The 19,198-nt window shown below is 35.6% G+C and overlaps 3 protein-coding genes and 1 long non-coding RNA gene across 4 annotated transcripts; 2 read left to right on the plus strand and 2 right to left on the minus strand.

Moving 5' to 3' along the window:
- Window positions 1-614: 614 nt before the first annotated feature.
- On the plus strand, window positions 615-2,871 carry LOC110608598 (sugar transport protein 8). Its single transcript, XM_021747865.2, has 4 exons — window positions 615-1,022; window positions 1,114-1,433; window positions 1,528-2,157; window positions 2,251-2,871. Exons 1-4 carry the CDS (start codon window positions 893-895, stop codon window positions 2,704-2,706), a joined length of 1,536 nt encoding a protein of 511 aa, XP_021603557.1. The 5' UTR covers window positions 615-892; the 3' UTR covers window positions 2,707-2,871.
- Window positions 2,872-3,240: 369 nt separating this feature from the next.
- Window positions 3,241-3,931, plus strand: LOC110602703. The gene is made up of 2 exons (XR_002486015.2): window positions 3,241-3,503; window positions 3,638-3,931. It is a non-coding gene; the product is annotated as an uncharacterized LOC110602703 (long non-coding RNA).
- A 2,117-nt stretch (window positions 3,932-6,048) lies between these two features.
- LOC110609421 (transcription factor DIVARICATA) lies at window positions 6,049-8,576 on the minus strand. The gene is made up of 2 exons (XM_021748982.2): window positions 7,196-8,576; window positions 6,049-6,755 (listed from the first exon to the last, which is right to left on the minus strand). The coding sequence occupies exons 1-2, from the start codon at window positions 7,615-7,617 to the stop codon at window positions 6,260-6,262; spliced, it is 918 nt and encodes a 305-aa protein (XP_021604674.1). The 5' UTR covers window positions 7,618-8,576; the 3' UTR covers window positions 6,049-6,259.
- A 5,593-nt stretch (window positions 8,577-14,169) lies between these two features.
- On the minus strand, window positions 14,170-17,700 carry LOC110608534 (laccase-4). Its single transcript, XM_021747781.2, has 6 exons — window positions 17,472-17,700; window positions 16,411-16,562; window positions 16,030-16,274; window positions 15,797-15,925; window positions 14,753-15,673; window positions 14,170-14,658 (listed from the first exon to the last, which is right to left on the minus strand). The coding sequence occupies exons 1-6, from the start codon at window positions 17,568-17,570 to the stop codon at window positions 14,528-14,530; spliced, it is 1,677 nt and encodes a 558-aa protein (XP_021603473.1). The 5' UTR covers window positions 17,571-17,700; the 3' UTR covers window positions 14,170-14,527.
- Window positions 17,701-19,198: the final 1,498 nt, after the last annotated feature.

Genomic DNA, 19,198 nt, shown 5'->3' on the forward strand with positions numbered 1-19,198 from the left:
GGCAATACCCAGGGACTAAATCGTAAATTACCCTAGAATAAATATATATAATGAATAAAAATTATTATAAAAAATATTAATTGCAATAAAATATAAAATAAAATTAAAGAATTAATGGCATAAAATAAAATTAAAATTTTATTCAATTTCAATAAGTTATGCAAAAAATAAATAGATATAAATAATTGAGTATAATAAAAAGTAAAATAGTAGTTATAATATTTCAAAACTCTATCTCTTTCATTATTCTCTTTCTATCTACTTTCACGGGCTATAATTATAGGTTGCATATTTAATTAATAGTTTTTTTTATATTATTTTGAATCTCAAAAAATAAAATAAAATATCATGATCTATTATCCATCAATTAATAGTTTTAAGTTTAAAAATTAAATATAAAGGAGAAAATATTTTACTCCTCTCATGATAGATTCATACAAAAAATATATTATTTTATAAAATAATTTTATATTATTATATAAAATAATATAAACGAGTAGTTAGATATCTATAGTCTGTCCAGAAACATAAAGCTATATTAAAATTTATATCTTTTTCTTGAATTTTCTATCATATATATCCTCTCAAGCTCCCTCCGATTACTCATATTAGATTTTGATTGTGTTGTTTAACTACTAATCATGTATTAGATAAGTTTACACTTTCAACAGTCAATGCCGAGGTGGATATATCCAGAAAAGTTGGGATAACTAGCAAAGAGAGATTTTAGGAAATCAGAGTGATGTTGAAAATCTTAAAGTTTGAGATTTTTATCTTGCCAAATGGCAATAACTATATTATATAATAGGAGCTGAAAATTCATCAGGCTTATTAAACAGTGAACTAAATTAAGTGTTTAACTTGATAGTTCACTGATCACAGAACTGAAACAATGCCTGGAATCATGGTGGAATCCTGCAGTGGTAAAGACTTCCCTGCCAAGCTAACATCGCAGGTCCTTGTTTGCAGCATCATTGCAGCATTTGGGGGTCTCATGTTTGGCTATGATATTGGCATTTCTGGTACTATATAATCATTTTCTGTCCTGGTTATGCTCAATTGAGCATCAGTGTTTGATAAATTATTCACTGCTGTGTTCTTTTATGTTCCCAGGTGGAGTAACTTCAATGGATGATTTCCTGGAGAAGTTCTTTCCACTTGTTTATGTCAAGAAGCACAGAGCAAGAGAAGACAACTACTGCAAATATGATAACAAATATCTTCAGCTCTTTACTTCTTCACTCTACCTTGCAGCCATTTTATCTAGCTTTGCAGCCTCTTTCTTCTGCAAGCTATGGGGCCGCAAACCCACCATCCAAGTTGCCTCAATCTTCTTTCTTGTTGGAGCCATCTTGAATGCTGTCGCACAGAACCTTGGCATGTTGATTGCTGGAAGGCTTTGTCTAGGTGCCGGAGTTGGATTTGGAAACCAGGTATACAATTCAAAACTGCTTGATAAGCGTTTGTTTCTTTTAGCATTTTTTGCCTTCTGTACAAGTTCTGATGAGAAAATGCGAATCAATGCAGGCAGTGCCATTGTTCATATCAGAAATTGCGCCTGCCAAGTACAGAGGAGGCCTTAACATATGTTTTCAGTTGCTTATAACAATAGGGATTCTGATAGCCAATATCATTAACTATTTTACTTCAAATTTACATCCATATGGTTGGAGAATTTCACTAGGTGGAGCTGCAGGCCCTGCTGTAATCCTCTTGCTTGGCTCTATTCTCATCTCGGAGACCCCCACGAGCCTTATAGAGCGGGGAAAGATTGAAAAGGGTTTAGAAGTACTAAGAAAGATTAGAGGTGTTGATAATGTTGATAAAGAATATTTAGAAATTTTGAATGCCATTGAGCTAGCTAAACAAGTTAAAAGTCCCTTCAGAAATCTCATAACGAAAAGGTCCAGTTGGCCACAACTCTTCTGTGGCACAATTCTTCAAATCTTTCAGCAGTTCACAGGCATCAATGTGGTCATGTTTTATGCTCCAGTTCTGTTTCAGACTATGGGATTGGGAGGCGACGCGTCGCTATTATCAGCTGTAGTCACTGATTCTATCAATGTGGCAGCTACACTGATTGCAATTTTTACAGTTGACAGAATTGGAAGAAGGACGCTGCTCATAGAAGCTGTTATTCAAATGCTTATTGCTCAGGTAAAATCTCATGACTTTGAAGATAAGACCAGCCAAAGATCAAGTGTTTGACATTAGATTACGAACTCTGATTTATGGATTTGTTTTTTGTAGTCTGTAATGGGAGCAACTCTTGCAAAGCATTTGAAAGCAACAAACGTAATGCCAAAGCATTCAGCCATGGTTGTGCTCATCTTGATCTGTGTATTCGTGTCAGGATTTGCATGGTCATGGGGTCCATTGGGATGGCTAATTCCCAGTGAAATCTTCCCATTAGAGACTCGAAGTGCAGGGTTTTTCTTTGCAGTAAGCATGAACATGTTATGTACATTTCTGATAGCTCAAACATTTCTCTCAATGCTTTGCCATATGCGATCTGGGATCTTCTTCTTCTTCGCTGCTTGGATAGTTGTGATGGGCCTCTTTGCCATTTTCTTGCTGCCTGAAACAAAAGGAATCCCAATTGATGAAATGAATGAAAAAGTATGGAAGAAACATTGGCTGTGGAAGAGGTGTTATAAGAAGGAAACAGAAGAAAATTTAGAGGAAAAGTCATTGCCATTGTCATAGTTATATTGCTTGCTTTTGAATGTTCCTTAATTAGCATAACTGCAATTAATTCCTTAGGGTAATAAATCAGTTTTCTTTTTTTTGGAGCCCAATTTTCCATTTACTTGAAGAGGGTTCTAAAATTGTTATTATTAAATAGCCTTGTACTTCCATGGAATTATTTCATTTACTGTTTTATATTTAATTAATGATAATAAAATTTGTAAATTATGATATGATTTAATTTTTAATATTTTGTTTGAGATTCAGTAATTTATATCATGTAGTTAAAATTAGTTATAACAAAATTTAAGATTGTAAAATGTTGCTTAACAGATTAAAACTAAAAAGAAAATTACAATCAGCTATTTGAAGTTAAGGCCGGCCTTGGCCCAACAGGCGAAGGTCCTAGTTTGTCCAATAAACTATGGCAGCAAATGGAGTAGTTTAATTTTAATCAGATGTAATGGGTATTGATTTTTGTGGATACTTTATTCATTCATCTCTTTTTCATACACTAAAAATGTGTGATTATTTTAGCAATGACACGTCCATTCGGGGTGATCATGTCAACTTAATATAGGGCCAGTATTGGTTTGTTGTCCAACTGGTTTCATGGTTAGTTGAAAAGAGATAATCAACTTAAGTTGGTAGTTAGTCAAGCTGGCAATGATCAATTGTGTATGTGAGATGGGCGCAAAGACGCATAGGATACTGTCACTACACAACCCCTTACATCTGTCAATAATGAAAAGATAAACAAGTTCACAAGACAAACAATTGCAGCATCAGATTCCCAACCAGTATTATTGATCATGGTATGCGCCCTTTTATTATACCGTTTTCTCTTCTCCAAATATGCCCCCAAATTGAAGGGGTATGAATAATTTTGGGATTGATTGATTCATCTTCTGTTCCAATTGCTCATTTTTTCTTTGCTGTGGAAAATAAGTAATTATTCCTAGGCATCAGTGGTCCAGTGAAGCAGAGGAGCCTACCGAAAGTGCTTCAGCATGCAATCTCACTAAACTTTCTTTCTTTCTTTCTTTCTTTTTTTTCGTGTAACTACAAAATAATGCTTCACTGAATATAAAAGTATAGCATTTTTGCTGAGACGACGATTCTAAGAGAGGAATCAGAATAGGTTAGGAAACTAAGGAGGCAACAGGATAACCAGAAAGTGAACGAGACACTTCCGTATACAAGTTGCAGAAAGATGGTAGCTACTTTTGTCATTTACCTGCAGGAAAAAAAAAAAAAAAAAAAAAAAAAGAAAGCTTGTTGAAAAGTTGAAATGACCTTATTGCTGAAAAGCCCCTATTTCTTTTTTTTTTTTTTTAAATGCTGTTCTGTGCTCCTTGCTTAATTGGGGGGAATGAATATGGCATATGCCAATGATAGGGGGTGGTTAGTGGGGACTTTTTATGAAAGTTTCTTCTCTGAAATTAAACAATACAGCCAACACAACAGTGAATCAGAAAGCAACAACACAACTTAACTTTTTGAGTTTTGTTTTTTTTACCATTTGTCCTCTTCTTTGATTTGATGCTAACATTTGTATTTTTAGCACCTTCACTTTGCATCATCTTATGTGATATTCACACGCTCTATGTCTTCCAAATGAGAGTTAGTACCACTTGGCATCTCCGACTTTATTTTAAAAAAATTTTTGGTTTTAGTGTTATGGGTTGCTTTTAATTATATATTGTGTTACTGTCATTAGTAACTTATTAATAATCATTGCTACTTTGTTTTATGTAAGATGATGAATCATTCTTGATTGGTGATGAAGAATTTTGAGTGGCTTCAGAGCAAAACAAAAACTTGATCTGAAACAAAATCAGCTGCTTCATTGATCTTTATGACGGTAAATTGGTAAATCATTATGGTTAATTTGTCTTATTAGAACCTAAACCATTAGTTCAACGCAGCACTTAATCAAGAGGAAGAAGTTTTTGCTTTTCTTTTTCATTTTTTCCTGAAAGACTGAAGAAATACCTATGGTCAATAAAAATTCTCTGTAATAAAAGAGAATCTCTATGCCCATTGGAGGATTTTTTTTTTTTTTTTTTTTAAGACAAAGAGACCTGAAATGATTAAGAAATGGCAGATAAGTACTCTTTTTCACCTAGTGAAAAGCAAAGATGGTGTGTCTCCTAATATGGGCTCATAATTGAAACTTCTGATATAGATAATAGTGAATCTTTATTATTAACAGAGTTTGTTGGAGCCGTACAATGAGAATCACAATACAATGTTGCTTTTTCATGGACTTCAAACATTCTTGAGCTAAGTGCAACAATCTTGCCACCAAGGCATTGTTAAGGTAACCCACTAATCAAATTGATTAATTAATTACATGTGTAAGCATGTCTGAATCCTGCTAAGTACTATGTTATGCTAATTTAATCAATAATTTATAACCCTGAAAGGGATGTTCTCATTTCTAGGAGACTTCAAAACACCTTAAAATACAAACAAATAATCAAAAGAAAAAGGGAAAAAGAATTGAAGAATGTGATGCTTGGTTTAGTGGACTGTAGAGTCAGCCTCTACTATGGTTTGAAGGTCAGTACCATCAACTAGGCCATTTTGGGTGTGACAATGTGATTAGTGAAATGGTCTAAAAAGGTTTAGATACTAAAGCAGGCAATTATCACCATGGAATCCAACTTAAAAGTTGCTTTGTAATCGGCCAATATCATTTAAACATTTAGCTTACTTGTTCAACTTTAAATCTTATAGCAATGGACATTAAGGGCATGAGTTGGTTCTAAACGCTTGGACTTCTCCGGTGCATATTGCAGAACCACACAATAGGTCTTCCAAAAACCACTGCTACCAATTCATAATCTTAGTTTTCTTCTTGCAGCAAGTTCAGGATATATGTTTTCTTAATGCTGAAATGGATGGACTGTACAGCTGAAATGGAAGGAAAAAAAAAGAAAATAGAAGCAGAAAATTAATAAGATTAGGTGATAAATTTAACAGATTATATATGACTAACAATATGCTAATAGAATTCATGATCTTATTATGCATCAACACCTACAGAAAACACATAGAAAAATATGGTTTTAATTTATAACCGAAGATGCTTATTCGTGCAGCCTTGGAATTCCATAAGGTTGTATATCTTATTGATGCATGCAAATCTCATTTGCATTCTTCTGATCTTATCTTGGAGGAACCATCTTAAGATATCAGATCATGGGGCAGGCAGGCAACTGTGAAGCCTAGTCTCACTTCAGAATCATTTACAACAATAATGTCCATTGAACACGTTCACACTCTATAAATCGATAGGATGGTCTAGCCTCTCAGTTTCGTAATTCAGAAAATCAAATGCCAGAAAAAAAATCCTTTGTCCTCCAAGCTCAAGTACCAACTATAGACTAAACTCGAATTCTTAATGACATATATATACACAGACCCCAGAAAAAAAGGGAAAAGAAAGAGTAAAGGATAAAGAAAAGAAAAGGGTTAAAATGGAAAAAAAGAGCGCAGACAGAGCTATTCCAGTGAAACTAAAAAAAGAGGCGGCATTGAAGAAATCAAAACCATTGCAGTACTCTCATCCATAAGGGTAGTGCTGTGCAGATTGCATCTGAAAAGCTATTTGTGGTCCGAAGCAAGATTCACGAACAGCACCTCTGTGCAGATTGTGAGCTTGCATTTTAAGCCCATATGGGTTAATTCCATAAGGAGAAGGCATGAACACATTCCCATGTGTTGCATTGAAAGCCATGGTTGCTCCAGTATTGTGTTCATTCCATTGAAAATGTGTTCTGGGCATGGCAACAGCATTGGACTGCTGAGAAAGCACAGTAGATTGATCAGGTGAAGGTGGTCTTTTACAGTCAGGTGAATGAGTTCTCATGTCGTTAAGGTTGACAGTTGTTATGTCATGGATGCTAGCTCTTCTCTTATCTTTTCCTCCTGACAGCTGCCTGATAAAATACTTCTGTGCATGACTAGCCACTTGTGTTGGTGTTCTTGTTACCACAAAATTACGGGATATGTTTCTCCAGTCTCCTTTGCCATACTTCTTCAAGCCCATCAGGAACAGCCTGCAGCAAATTGAACTGTTATGACTTGTGGTTGATGGACAATATGATTATTAACATTATAGCTAGCAAATGTAGAATTTTATAAGGAATTTGCACATGTAAAACCATTAGAATTTAAAACGAAGTTCTGTCAGCTGCCAAAAACATGTCCACAGGCCAAATGAACAGAAGAAATAATAAAAAGAATCTTACTGCAAATCTGCAATTATGCTCTCTTCCAGATTAAATTCTAAAATAAGATCATATTCTCTCTACACAAAACCAGTAGTAAGCACAACAGCTATCCACCATATTCCCCATCCTTAATCAAGAGAAAACAAGATTTGAAAGAAAAAACTTAAACATTTAAACAGAAACTTGGTGCAACTGGACATGGGGAAAAATGATAATAGTCTAAGAACAAAGAGCACCGACATATATTTATGCGAACAGAAACTTACTTGTGCTCCTCCTCTGTCCATGGAACTCCTTTCTTTCTCTCCTGATCAGCAGTCCGACCAAAAGAAGGTCTCTTCCCACCAGCATAAGATTGTTTGAACCCATCATAGCTATTACTGCTAGACCAATCCAATGTGAAGGGAGAGGTTCTGTATCCAGGAATTGGAATGAGCCCTGCCTCTATATTGCTAACATCAACTTCTAATTCCCTGTACTGCTTTATGACATCGCCTACAGTTTTCCCAGGGAGCATAGCAGCAACTCTATGCCATCTATCAGGTGTGTCCTTATCGTAGACTGCAAGAGCATTCTCAAAAATCTTGTTCTCCGCTGGAGTCCATTTGGCGCTCTTGCTCTCTTCTATTAGCCAATTTGTGCTTGAATGATACGACGCAGGTGAAAGAACTTCCATTTCCCACTTCATTCCATCCAATTACGAGGCAAAACTATAATAGCATGCCAGAGAATTGGAACAAATAGGCAATTCTTTGATGGAAAATTGAGCTAGAGGTGTTATATTTGGGGAAAGAGGAAAAGGAAAAGGAAAAAGAACCCAGGTAGAAAATGCAGAGAGGTGGAGTTTTCACCGCAAAAATATCAGTGTTAAATCAGGAAGCATTAGAGAGGAATCAGAATAGCTTTTTTCGTGGTGCAGTCATACCCCTGAGGAATCTAAAAAAGACCCAACTATCCAACAAATTAAATTTAGTAAAAACCATTACCAATAATACCAAAAAAATACTATCAAAATATTCCAGGATGGAACCCTAGAACCCCTACTGAGATCGGTACCCAGTTAAACCTCCATGGGAAGCAAATCAGAAACAATTTCATAGGAACCGGGACAGAAGAAGCCAAAGATTTGAAAAGAGGAAAGCTTGTTGGTGCAAAGTGAAAACTAAGAGTAAAGCTTTTCTTTGCAGCGTCAAGCTCTTCGATGTATCCAAGCAGGAGTAGGAAATAAAGAGAAACGAAACAAGAGAGAAGCTAAAACTTCAAGAAAGGGAAGACTAGGTGGAAATGGAAAACCCAGGTGGGAAAACAGGTTAAAGCGATTCTGCGAGGAAGTTGGAGAAGCGAAAAAAAGCTGAGAAAAGCTCTCTCAGCTTTCTTCCTTATTACTTCAGCTCTGAGCAAGGAAGAAAAGAGGGAGAAAAAGGACATATATATGCACCACTGCGATGAAATGAGAGAGACAACAACACTAGTTAAGAAGCTCAAAAGCAAAGGGACCTAGCTCCAAGGAATGAATCTAAGCTTTTTGCTAAAATCTTCAACAGAGAGATTGAAGGTGTTGGGCTGTGATTGGAGAGTTGGAGCAACTATGTAAAAACTACACGGTCCCTATCTCTATTCTTTATAATTTCTTACATTTATTAGAAAACAAGTAACAAAAATTTTATAGTACTACTGTTTTTAAATTCTCGCAACCATCTTCCTCACAGGTTCTTTTCTTGTTACTCTCTGTTATAGGAAGCCGCCAAAAAACGGTTCAGATCATCAAATAGTAAAATCAAATGAAACTCTCACACGGTTAAAACACTTCTTATTGGGCAGCCTCCCATATCTGGGCATCAGCCAGCCAAGCCAACCACCACCTTTCACATCTCTCCCTCCTGCCTTTTTCACTAATGTTGGTTAGTGGAATTGAGTAGGAGAATAAATACTATTCTCATTCTCAATCCAAGCGAGTGTTGATCACGGCCAAATCAAAGGGGATGGGAACACGGTGGTGCGTTAATAGCACGTTCCAGGCTCCCTGATATCGACCTCAACCAATACCACCAAAGAGGAAGCGGTCCACTTCTGATGTGACCAACTGCTCCACTGGATTTGTCCTCGTTCCTCTCCCGACCCACTTTCTTTTTCTAAATTAACTACATATACAAACAACATTAACTGCTTTGTTATCTTTATACTGTTTTATTAATATTGGTCTAAGAGAGATTTTTCAATTAAATAATAATTTTAAAATTGTTTAAAATAGTTTTTTTTTTTTTTAAAGGGAAAACGGAATGGAAGGGAGAACAATCCGATGGAGATTCCCTTCCACCGTAAACCGCCTTCCTCAGTAATCGTCACAACAGAACCTTTAAATGAATATATATTAATAATGTGCCGGATTTGCCCCTGATGGATTGCCCGAATGAGACAACACAAAAGGTGATTTTAGGAAAAACAAAAACAAACAGAGGCCCAACTGGCCAACTCCCAGGACAAGTGCAAAAGGGCGAAGCTTTATTTTAGAAATGGGCTATAATTGGGTACCCACTGACTCTCATTTCCAGTAACCGACAAATTTCATTCAACACAAAAGTAGTGTACTTATCCCAACTCATTGAAGCTCACCAACCTTTTTTTCACTCTTTTATTCTCTCTGCCATTTTTTTTTATCCAATTTACTCAGTAACACAATATGGGTAATATAGTACTCAACCATTAATTCCTTTCTATTTTTATATTTATATTTATATATTTTCAGTAGTTTTTAGGTAGCTTTAATCTATTACCAAGATTCTGTGTTAGAAGCCTAGAATTGATATGAACTAGGGTATATCAATAGTCAGATGTCAATTTTTTTTAATTCTTTTTAAATCAAAATTTCTGATTATATTAATAAAATTTTATTAAATAAATAGTGATATTATTCTAAATAAAGAAACAATTATATGTGATAAATTTTTTAATCAAAGTATGAACAGTTAGAGTAATATTACGATAAATCTATTTAACAGAAATATCAATTCTAGAGTCTAACAAAAATTTACAATCGTTCAAAATCAAATCTCTGTATAACATAATTTGAAAAAAATACTTCTTAAGTATCTGTAACAGCCCGGCCTTCCTCTGGGTCCGGCACTGTTACCGCTCACGGCCCAGGGCTATCCCTCGCCTGGCCTCTTTGCCACCTCGGGCTTTCCACTGGCGTCGTGAACAGCTCTTAACATCCATTCACCCTCACGGGTTCCTGGCAGAATTTGTCCCTCGGGGGAGCCATTACGGCCCGCCCTAGCCCGAGTGGATTTGGCCCAATTCCTTCCTCTGGGAATTAGGTCGCCTCCCCCACTGCTCTTCGCCATGCTATGTGTGCTAGTTGAGGAACATTCGGGGACGAATGTTCTTAAGGGGGGGAGAATGTAATACCCGGCTAGACTCCGGTATCGGAATTCCTACCGTCCGGTGGAATCTCGGATGTCGGAGATCTCTAGAAGGGAAAAACCATGTTTTTATAAAAATGTTTTCATGTTTTAATAGTTTTAAGTATGAAACTAAATGAGTTTTTGCATGAAAATAGCATTGGAGGAAAACTCAGGTTCGGCCGCCGAAAGTCAAGTTCGGCCGCCGAACATGCATGCGTTTTGGAGGCACGTTAGGCCCCCGAAAGCATGAGTTAGGGAAGTTCAGGTTCGGCCGCCGAAAGTCAAGTTCGGCCGCCGAACATTTGCATGGATGCGGAGGCACATTCGGCCCCCGAACGTGGCCTGGCCAGCCACCTATAAAAGGGACCCTTAGCCGAAATGGGCGAGGTTTTCTCCCATTTTCAGCCACAGCAAGCTTCCGACCTTCCCTTTGCAAATCTAGTGTTCTTCCTCCAAATCTCTTCCATTTTCCTTGAGTTTTAAACTCACATTGAAGGTTTTGAACTGTTAAACCAAGTTTTGGAGCTTTGGGAACTCAGGAGCTCATTTTCATGGATCTCCAAGTTTAGGTCGTCTCCCTCTCGATCTTCAAGAGGTAAGAGCCGATCTTAAGCTCCTCATGTGTTTTAAGTAAGTTTTAAGTGATTTTATGGGGTAGAATGGCATGTATAGGGTTGTATGAGTTTTTAAGCAAATGTTAGGTTTTATGTGATTTATGAACAATGTGGCATGTTTTGAGTATGCTTGAAGTGTTGTAGTTGGGGTATATGCTTGTTTGAGGCCCCTAGGATCTTGTATGCATGTTTTAAGTGAAGTTTATGCATGATTTGTGGATTTGGGAGGCAGGAGGTTCATGTGAACCAAGTTTCTGCCCGTTTGGCAGAAACCAGGTTCGGCAGCCGAAGGCACTTTCGGCCGCCGAACATGGCTGGGGAGGCAGGCCTTTCGGCTGCCGAAGTTGCCCCCGAAAAGAGACTTTCGTCTCTGTCTGGGACTTTCGGCCGCCGAAGGTGCCGCCGAACCTACCTGAGTTCCGTCTCTGTCCAGGACTTTCGGCCGCCGAAGGTGCCGCCGAAAGTGCCCTGTTCAGCCACTTCATGCATATCTCTATGTGATATTTTCAGGATGTTTTAGGGGGTTTTTGGGGAATATATTAGAGTTATGTTTATGTATGTTTGGTCCCTCATTGGAGTCCACCTGTGTAGGTTCGGACCCGAGGAACCAAGGACCCCAGCAGTGAGCCAGCTGCTACAGAGTTTGTCAGAGTCAGCCAGAGGTGAGTGGAACTAAGCTTAACCTTTTAAATTAACAAATGAAATGCTTTTATCATGCTTCATGCATCATGATCATATTATAGGTTGTTTGCATTAGAATTCACGACTATGCCGCATTGTATTGTTGTGATAGATGATAGTGGATGGACATTAGGATGATTCATTAGCCTTCTATATACGAAGTCCTGTGGTGCCCATAATAGGGCCGGGCAATACGAAGACCTGTGGTGCCCATAATAGGGCCGGGCAATAACTCCGAGTACGAAGTCCTGTGGTGCCCATAATAGGGCCGGGCAATACGAAGTCCTGTGGTGCCCATAATAGGGCCGGGCATGGAGTTGAGGGATTTTTGAATCAGTCCATCCGTGGTGTGATTTGTTTGTGCAGTGACGCATTTCATGATAGCATGTTTTAAATATTCTTTTTACAGTTCTACTCACTGGGCATCTAGCTCACCCCTCTCCCCTAACCCCCAGGTTTGCAGGTACGGGATAGATAGAGAAGGCAAGAAGAGGATAAGGCATATGTATGTAATAGTTAGTTTGTGGACATGACAATTGTATTATGATGAAATGTAAAAATATTCAGTATGTTATGTAATGAGGTTATTGAGGATAGAGTTGTGCTTGACCGTAGTATATTGTTAATCCCTTTTGTATATACATGATCTTATGTTATGATGTTTATGTAAACTAACTCAACACAGGTTGCTTTGCCTTTAAGGCTTGATGAGATCCCACAGTGGGACTATGTTATGTATATGATCAGAGTATGCACAGGTTGAGTTAGTTGATGAGAGTATGTATGAAGAAAAGTTTTAATTTTTATGCATGTTGTTGATCATGTATGGGATTATACAGGTTTACAGGTTATATGTCAGGCTTGCTACGGGTCCCGGCGGCCTTAAGTCGACCCGGATCCTAGCGCCGGTAGCGGTCCGATTTTCGGGGCGTTACAGTATCTATCTAAATCCCTGCATAAAATAATTTGGCAAAGATACTTCTCATTCTTTTTCATCTCTTGAGCATAAATTATTAAAATCTTTCGAACAAAATTACGGAAAAGAGTTTCTACGAAATAAAACTCAAATAAGATTCCAAAACTGACGTCGTCGTTGTGATTTCAAAAATCCATAATAACTAGTAAACCTCCATTATACATTACCTTCCGAAATAACCGAATCAAGAAAATTTAAAGAAAAGCTAACCACAGAAACAGACCCATGACTCTTCCACATTAACGAAAGGTCTCATCCTAATTCTTGTTTATTAACTGAGAAGCAATCATTAAAATATAAAAAATTATGAAAAAATATTATACGATAACTAAGAGTTTTTGTTTCCATTAAAAATAAAATGTCCGGCTTAGTAACTAGAAATCAAATCTTTCAATGCAATAAATGTCCAAGGATTGCCGCTGTAAATCTGCCAAAGAGGCCTACATATTCTGAAATTTGATTAGATTGTATATGAGAAATATTTCCATTATACAGAAATCATAAATGACGATCGGAATATCTCTAGAACTCTTAATAGGGATAACAACATCTTCTTTTTTTTATCGATAGTCAATTGACGCAAATCGTCTTTAATGAAAAAGAGAAAAGAAGAAATTAGGTTTAAGGAAGAGAAAAAGAAGAGAGTATCGAATTACAAAAGGATCACAGAAAGAAACTTGCATAAAAATTTTTTTTTTCTTATAACTGTCCTTAGTTTATATCATTTTTAACTCTTATTTAAATATAAATAAAATAAAAGGAAAGAAAAATAAATAGTGAAAAATAAGAGAGATTTTCACTTTACGTTATTTGAGAAAAGAGAAAAAAATAAAAAGAAAAAAATACTTTTATTTTTCTCAACTTATTTTCTCTCCAAATTAAAAGGAAAATGATAAAAGAGTAGAAATTTTGTATTGAAAAAAATGAAATTATTTTTTATAAAAAATAAATATTATTTTTCTTTTCTCTGCTTATCCAAATACCAAAATAGAAAATAAAGAGAATAAAATAAAAATATTTTCCCTCATTTATTTTCCTTCCCCTCCCTTAAAATTGTCCAAACGGAGCATAAAGGTAGATTGCCTTTCACTACTCCATTGCTCTCTTCCTTTGTTTTTTAACTTTTCAAATATATATATTTAATTTTTTTTAAACTATCCCACATTTATAAAATTACCGATAAATATTTAAATTATAATTTTCAGAATATAAAATATTGAGTTGTTACTTCAATGAAAATTAAATTAAAAAGAAATTATTAATGTTATTAAAATTCAAAATAAATAAAATTAATTTAACTGAGTTTCTCAATATAACGAGAAGAGGAGTAAAAATATCTTCTCAAGAGGGTTATAAATAAACAGATTATAAAAACTTGATAATGTCATTACAATTTCAAAAAAATAAAAATAAAAATATTCAATCAGGACTGCTGATAAAGATAATAAGATTAATTAATCTCTCGAAACATATATTGCTTAAAAAATTTTGAGAAAAATCTGAATGGAAAATGGTTGCTCTTGTCATATATATATATATATATTCAGTGTTTTGGGAGAAAGGAATCCATCAAACAAATAATGAAATTCGATTTGGGACTTTGGAATTTCAAGATCAGCAGTATATAAAATCAAATCAATCCCCTAAAATATACATATCATTTGGAGAGCAAACTGCAGTGCCAAAAACAAGGAAGAAGAAGAAGAAGCAGAAAATCCTGGGTTTTATTTGATTTCTATAATCGGGCCGGTGCATGCAACAACTTCGTTTTTTGAGCTTGTGCGAAGAACTCTTGCTTATTATATTCAGCATTAAAACCGCTCAGTAACTTTTCACACTTTATTATCATTCTCTTCTTGAGAACTCCATCATCGCTACTGCCCTGAATTAAAAGAAAATCTGTGTGCTTATCACTTGAATTCTCTAACACTTGGGTAGATCAGGAGGAGGAGGCAGTAGAGATTCGTTGGGGCCTTTTCCATTATCAACAACAAATGCCATCTTTAATCCCCATGTTGTATGAACTTCCAAATGGCAGTGCATGAACCACACCCCTACAAATACAAAAGTAGATCAATACCATCTTTAATTGGTCTAAATCCTAGTCTGGAAATTTAATTATCCCAAAATGTAAATGAAACTGTCTACCTGGATTATCTGCTGTGAATCTTATAGCTGTCCATCCACCAGAAGGAACCCCAATAGTGTTCCTCTCCACAGGATCAACAAGATTGAAGTTTTTTGGGTCTTTCTTGGGATTGAAGTTACCTATTCCTCTCCCAACTTGAAAGAAATTGAAGCCATGCAAATGGACTGGGTGGTTTTCTGGGGCAATCATCCCAGTATCTTGTAAAACTAGCTGCACTGTTGACTTGTAAGCAAGTCTATAAACCTTTGTCCCATTCATGGTTTGAAAGTTGGTTGGTTGTGTCCCTGTATAGTTATATGGAATCGGTGGGTTGCCAGGGAAATCCTCAGTGAAAACTCCACTAATATTGAAGAAATGGGCTTGAAGTAGAGAAATTTTTGGCATAACGAAGGTTACGTTATTAATATCCGCCACAACTCGGCTACCATTTACACAAGTAGAGCAAGGGTTCACTCCAAGCCCAACAGTGAAGAAAAGAGAATGATCAATCTTCAATGGGACTTTAGCAGGATACTTTTTTGAGTTCAGACTACGTAGAGCATTACTGAAGTTTGTTGCTATTGGGGTGGCATTTTGAGGTGGTGGGACTGTGAGGGTGGTGGCTGCATTAGAAAGGGTACCTGAATAATGTAAGGTGGCAATGGCGGTTACGTTGTCTACAGCAATGGGAGCATCCATGAAGGGGGAGGCTGCAACTAGGTACTTGCCGGAGCTGCGATCTGCGGTTAAAAGAACGTTAGTGGTTTGGCCTGGGGCTATAAGGATTGTGTCAGTTTTGAAAGGTTTCACATAGGCAGCATCAACTTCAACAACTGTGAGTTGGTGGCCAGCAATCTTAAAGAAAAGCTCTTCATTAAGTGCAGCGTTGATGATCCGAAGCATGTAAGTTTTGCTAGATTGCACTGGTAAGGTAAATCCTCCTACAATTCAGGCAAAATCAGGATTAAGAAATTTCAAAATCCTAATAAAAAATATTTCTACAATATGCACTATTTGTTGTAAGACTATAGGTAGGATTTTTTTTTTTTTTAAAAAAAAAAAACCTTGTGAAGGGCAAGATGGGACAGGTCCTGGATGGCCATTGATGATGTGAGCATCTGAAACATTCGGTGCCAACCCAGACTTCATAGCTTCATTGATCACAGCTTCAACGTCTGATTTCCACCATTCACCTACAAGTCCAAAAAAAGTCATTAAATTTATAGTTATAATTTTGTTTTCCAAGAATTGCATTTTCTTGTAGTCTTAAATTTATAGTTGTAAATAATTATTTCACCTAGAATAATGATCTCTTCCTTATGAGGTGTGGGAAATGGATAGGGAACTCCACGCTTGGGCAAGATAACGATGGCACCATGGACAGTGGCTCTGAGCCAGAGGATATGTGCATGCCACCACAGGGTGCCCCTTTGACCAGTAATGGTAAAATTGTACACAAAGTTCTGTCCTGGCTGGATTGGGCACTGTGTTATATATGCTGGACCATCTGCCCACCCAGTTCTCAATTGTCTAATCCCATGCCTAGAATTGAGAATCAATGTTTTCTCATGTTAATCATCCCAAAAATTAATTCTAATTTGGTATTAGCTAGTAGCTAAACACGAAGAAGAAGAATGCTGAATAGTAATAATAATAAATTACATGAGAGAGGACCCACCAATGGATGCTAACATTGTATTTGACATGGTTGACCACCTTCACAAGCACAGTGTCATCCTCTCTGGCAACTAGAGTGGGTCCAGGGAACTTCCCATTCACAGTAACAATTGGCTTACTTGAACATAATCTGCTTGTGTTTTTCATCACCACCTGCATTAATATATATATATTGGCCACAAAAGGAACTTTAATTAATTAAAATCTCAATAATTAGACGACTCCACCTAATCATATTCATTATAATATTTCTATTTAATTTTACTCATATATAATTTTATATTATAATAATAAAAAATTTAATATAATTGATTATTCAATATTAATAATATATAAAATTAATAAAAATATAATATAAAAAATAATTAATTAATATGAACAACGGATATTGTAATATGCAAGACTAGTAAATCAAAATAACTAAAAATTAATATGGTTTGTGTTGTCCTTTTTTTAAAAAAAATCTTCAAGTCTGAAACTTCCACGTCAAAAATTACCATACAGGTTGAAGAAAAGTTACTGTAATCAACAGACTTTAATATCTACTTATTTTAGGCATAGACTTCATTTTCATTGACTAAAATATTTTTGAATTCCTTATTTTTCAGATAAAAAAAATCCCATTTTTTTTTCCATCAGTAATTTTGGTAGCTTGCATGAAAGAAACAAAGCAGGGAAGATGTACAAGTTTAATTTAGGGGTGTTGCTTAGTCATTTCAATTGAAAGCTTTTCGTGATAAACATCCAGAAATGAACAAGTGAAGAAAAAGAAATTATTAGTAATAAAAAGCCAGAGATATATTTTTTTTAAAAAAAAGGAAAAAAAAATGATTAAATGGACAAGAAATCGAGAATATATAGGCCAGTTAAGTTGTCATGAAAGACAGCTAATAATTGAAATTTTCTTGCATCAGTGGATTTTGCTAATCACTTAAACAAGAAATGCTATTATTATAACTCTTTTTTGCACCTATATCGTAACTTGTGGGTGAAGCTCGATTGCATGCCTTGCTGCATGCTGGGTTTTATGAAACAAAGAAGAAGAAGAAGAACTGTACTCACATTGAACTTGTAGTGTCTAACCATGCACTTCACCGGAGCAGGAAAAAGCTGCAGGCAGGCCACCAGAACTAGAAGCCGAATCCATTGTGTTATCTCCATCCTCCTCTTGCCTTTGGTAATTTTTCTTTCTCCCGCAGAAGCAAATCCTTTTTTATTGTTTTTATTTGGTGCACAAACAAATGCACGACCAACGTACCTTATAAAGGCATAGTTTTTGCTGCCATGTCGTTTTAGGCGATTAGGTAGAAGCAAGAATACTTGAAGGAAAAGCTCTCCTTGTGGGATAGGGAATGAAACATTATAAAGAAAATAAAAGTGATTTCTTGTGTATTACACAAAATTATCTATCAACTAAAGACATTTTTGAAGCGAAGCTATGTAGTTGATCCTCCTGTCCTGATGCCTATTTTTGAATTGACTAGGTCCAGGTGGTCAGCAACTGGGTTTGGTCCAACCGTATTGGGTGAAGTACACCCGATCCCCATCTAGGAATTAACCCAAAAAGTAAAATTGCAAGCTATTGCATTTAGCTTTTTTTTTTTTTCCTTTTCTTTTCACATTTTTTTAAGGTCAAAGGCAAGAATTAGCATTTAGCTCACTTCTGTGCTGTTTTCCTTTTTTTTTTTTTTAATAATTATTGGAAAATATTTGTTCACATTTCAAATCTAATTAATAGGTATTCGCGTACACACTAATATGCTAAAATTATAAATTTATTTTTAAATCTCACCCCCAAATTAACTAGAGCTAAGCTCAATTATTTCACAACTTCAACTTCTTAGGTTTTACCAAAGTTTCCCATCATCAAAAAAAAAAAAAGGCCTTAAAATTTTCTGTGCAAGAATTAAATTTGATACAAAGAACTAGTGTGTGTGAAAGTAAGATCAAGCAACGTTATTCCTAATGCTGACCAACATAGTTTGATAAAATTCAAAAATTTTGGTACCTTAAAATTTTGAAATCAATTGAAGCTACTGCTTAAACCAATCTTCAAGCCCTAATTTCTGGTATATAATAAGCCCTAGAGTGAAATCAAACCCTAACAATCCATTATTACCATTGCAATCCTTAACATCGTCATCATCTTCCTTGCAGAAAGCATAAGATGCAATCTCGCAAACTGCGACAACTTTTTCATATAAAGTTACTTCAAATTTTGGTCAAACTTCAAAATGAGTGCTATCCAACCAAAATGGTGACACAGAGATAGTTCTCAACAACACAAATGCTGATGATTTTGTCGGACCAATATAGAAAAAGATAATCATATTTATTTATATAAGCTTAATTTTATTGCTATAAAAATTAATATTAATAAAAATATAAATAATTGCTGCTAAAATATTTGTTATAGCCAGTAACTATTGTTTCAGTATCAAACACAATTTTATTGTAAAATATTATTACTACAATTTTATATCATAAATTTATAGTAAAATTTTTTATATTTTTATAGCAAAAATTTTTGCCAATAATTTTAGCATTCTTGTAATGACCATATGTCAATATTTTTGAGGGTTTAATTAATTAATTATTAAAATGAAAGATGGTAAAAGATAGAAAAGTTGAAGTTTTTAGATGAAATCGTTTTGGAAGATGATGGTAGATGAAAGATACATATGAAAGAAAAAGTCCAAGTCTGGTTGAGAAATGGTTATCATGGAATTTGCTAGGGAGGAAAGTATTAGGGTGGGTAACACCTCCATCTAACCTCTTCACTTAGGTAA

Source organism: Manihot esculenta, chromosome 2 (assembly GCF_001659605.2).
Source record: "Manihot esculenta cultivar AM560-2 chromosome 2, M.esculenta_v8, whole genome shotgun sequence".
Classification (NCBI taxonomy): Eukaryota; Viridiplantae; Streptophyta; class Magnoliopsida; order Malpighiales; family Euphorbiaceae; genus Manihot; species Manihot esculenta.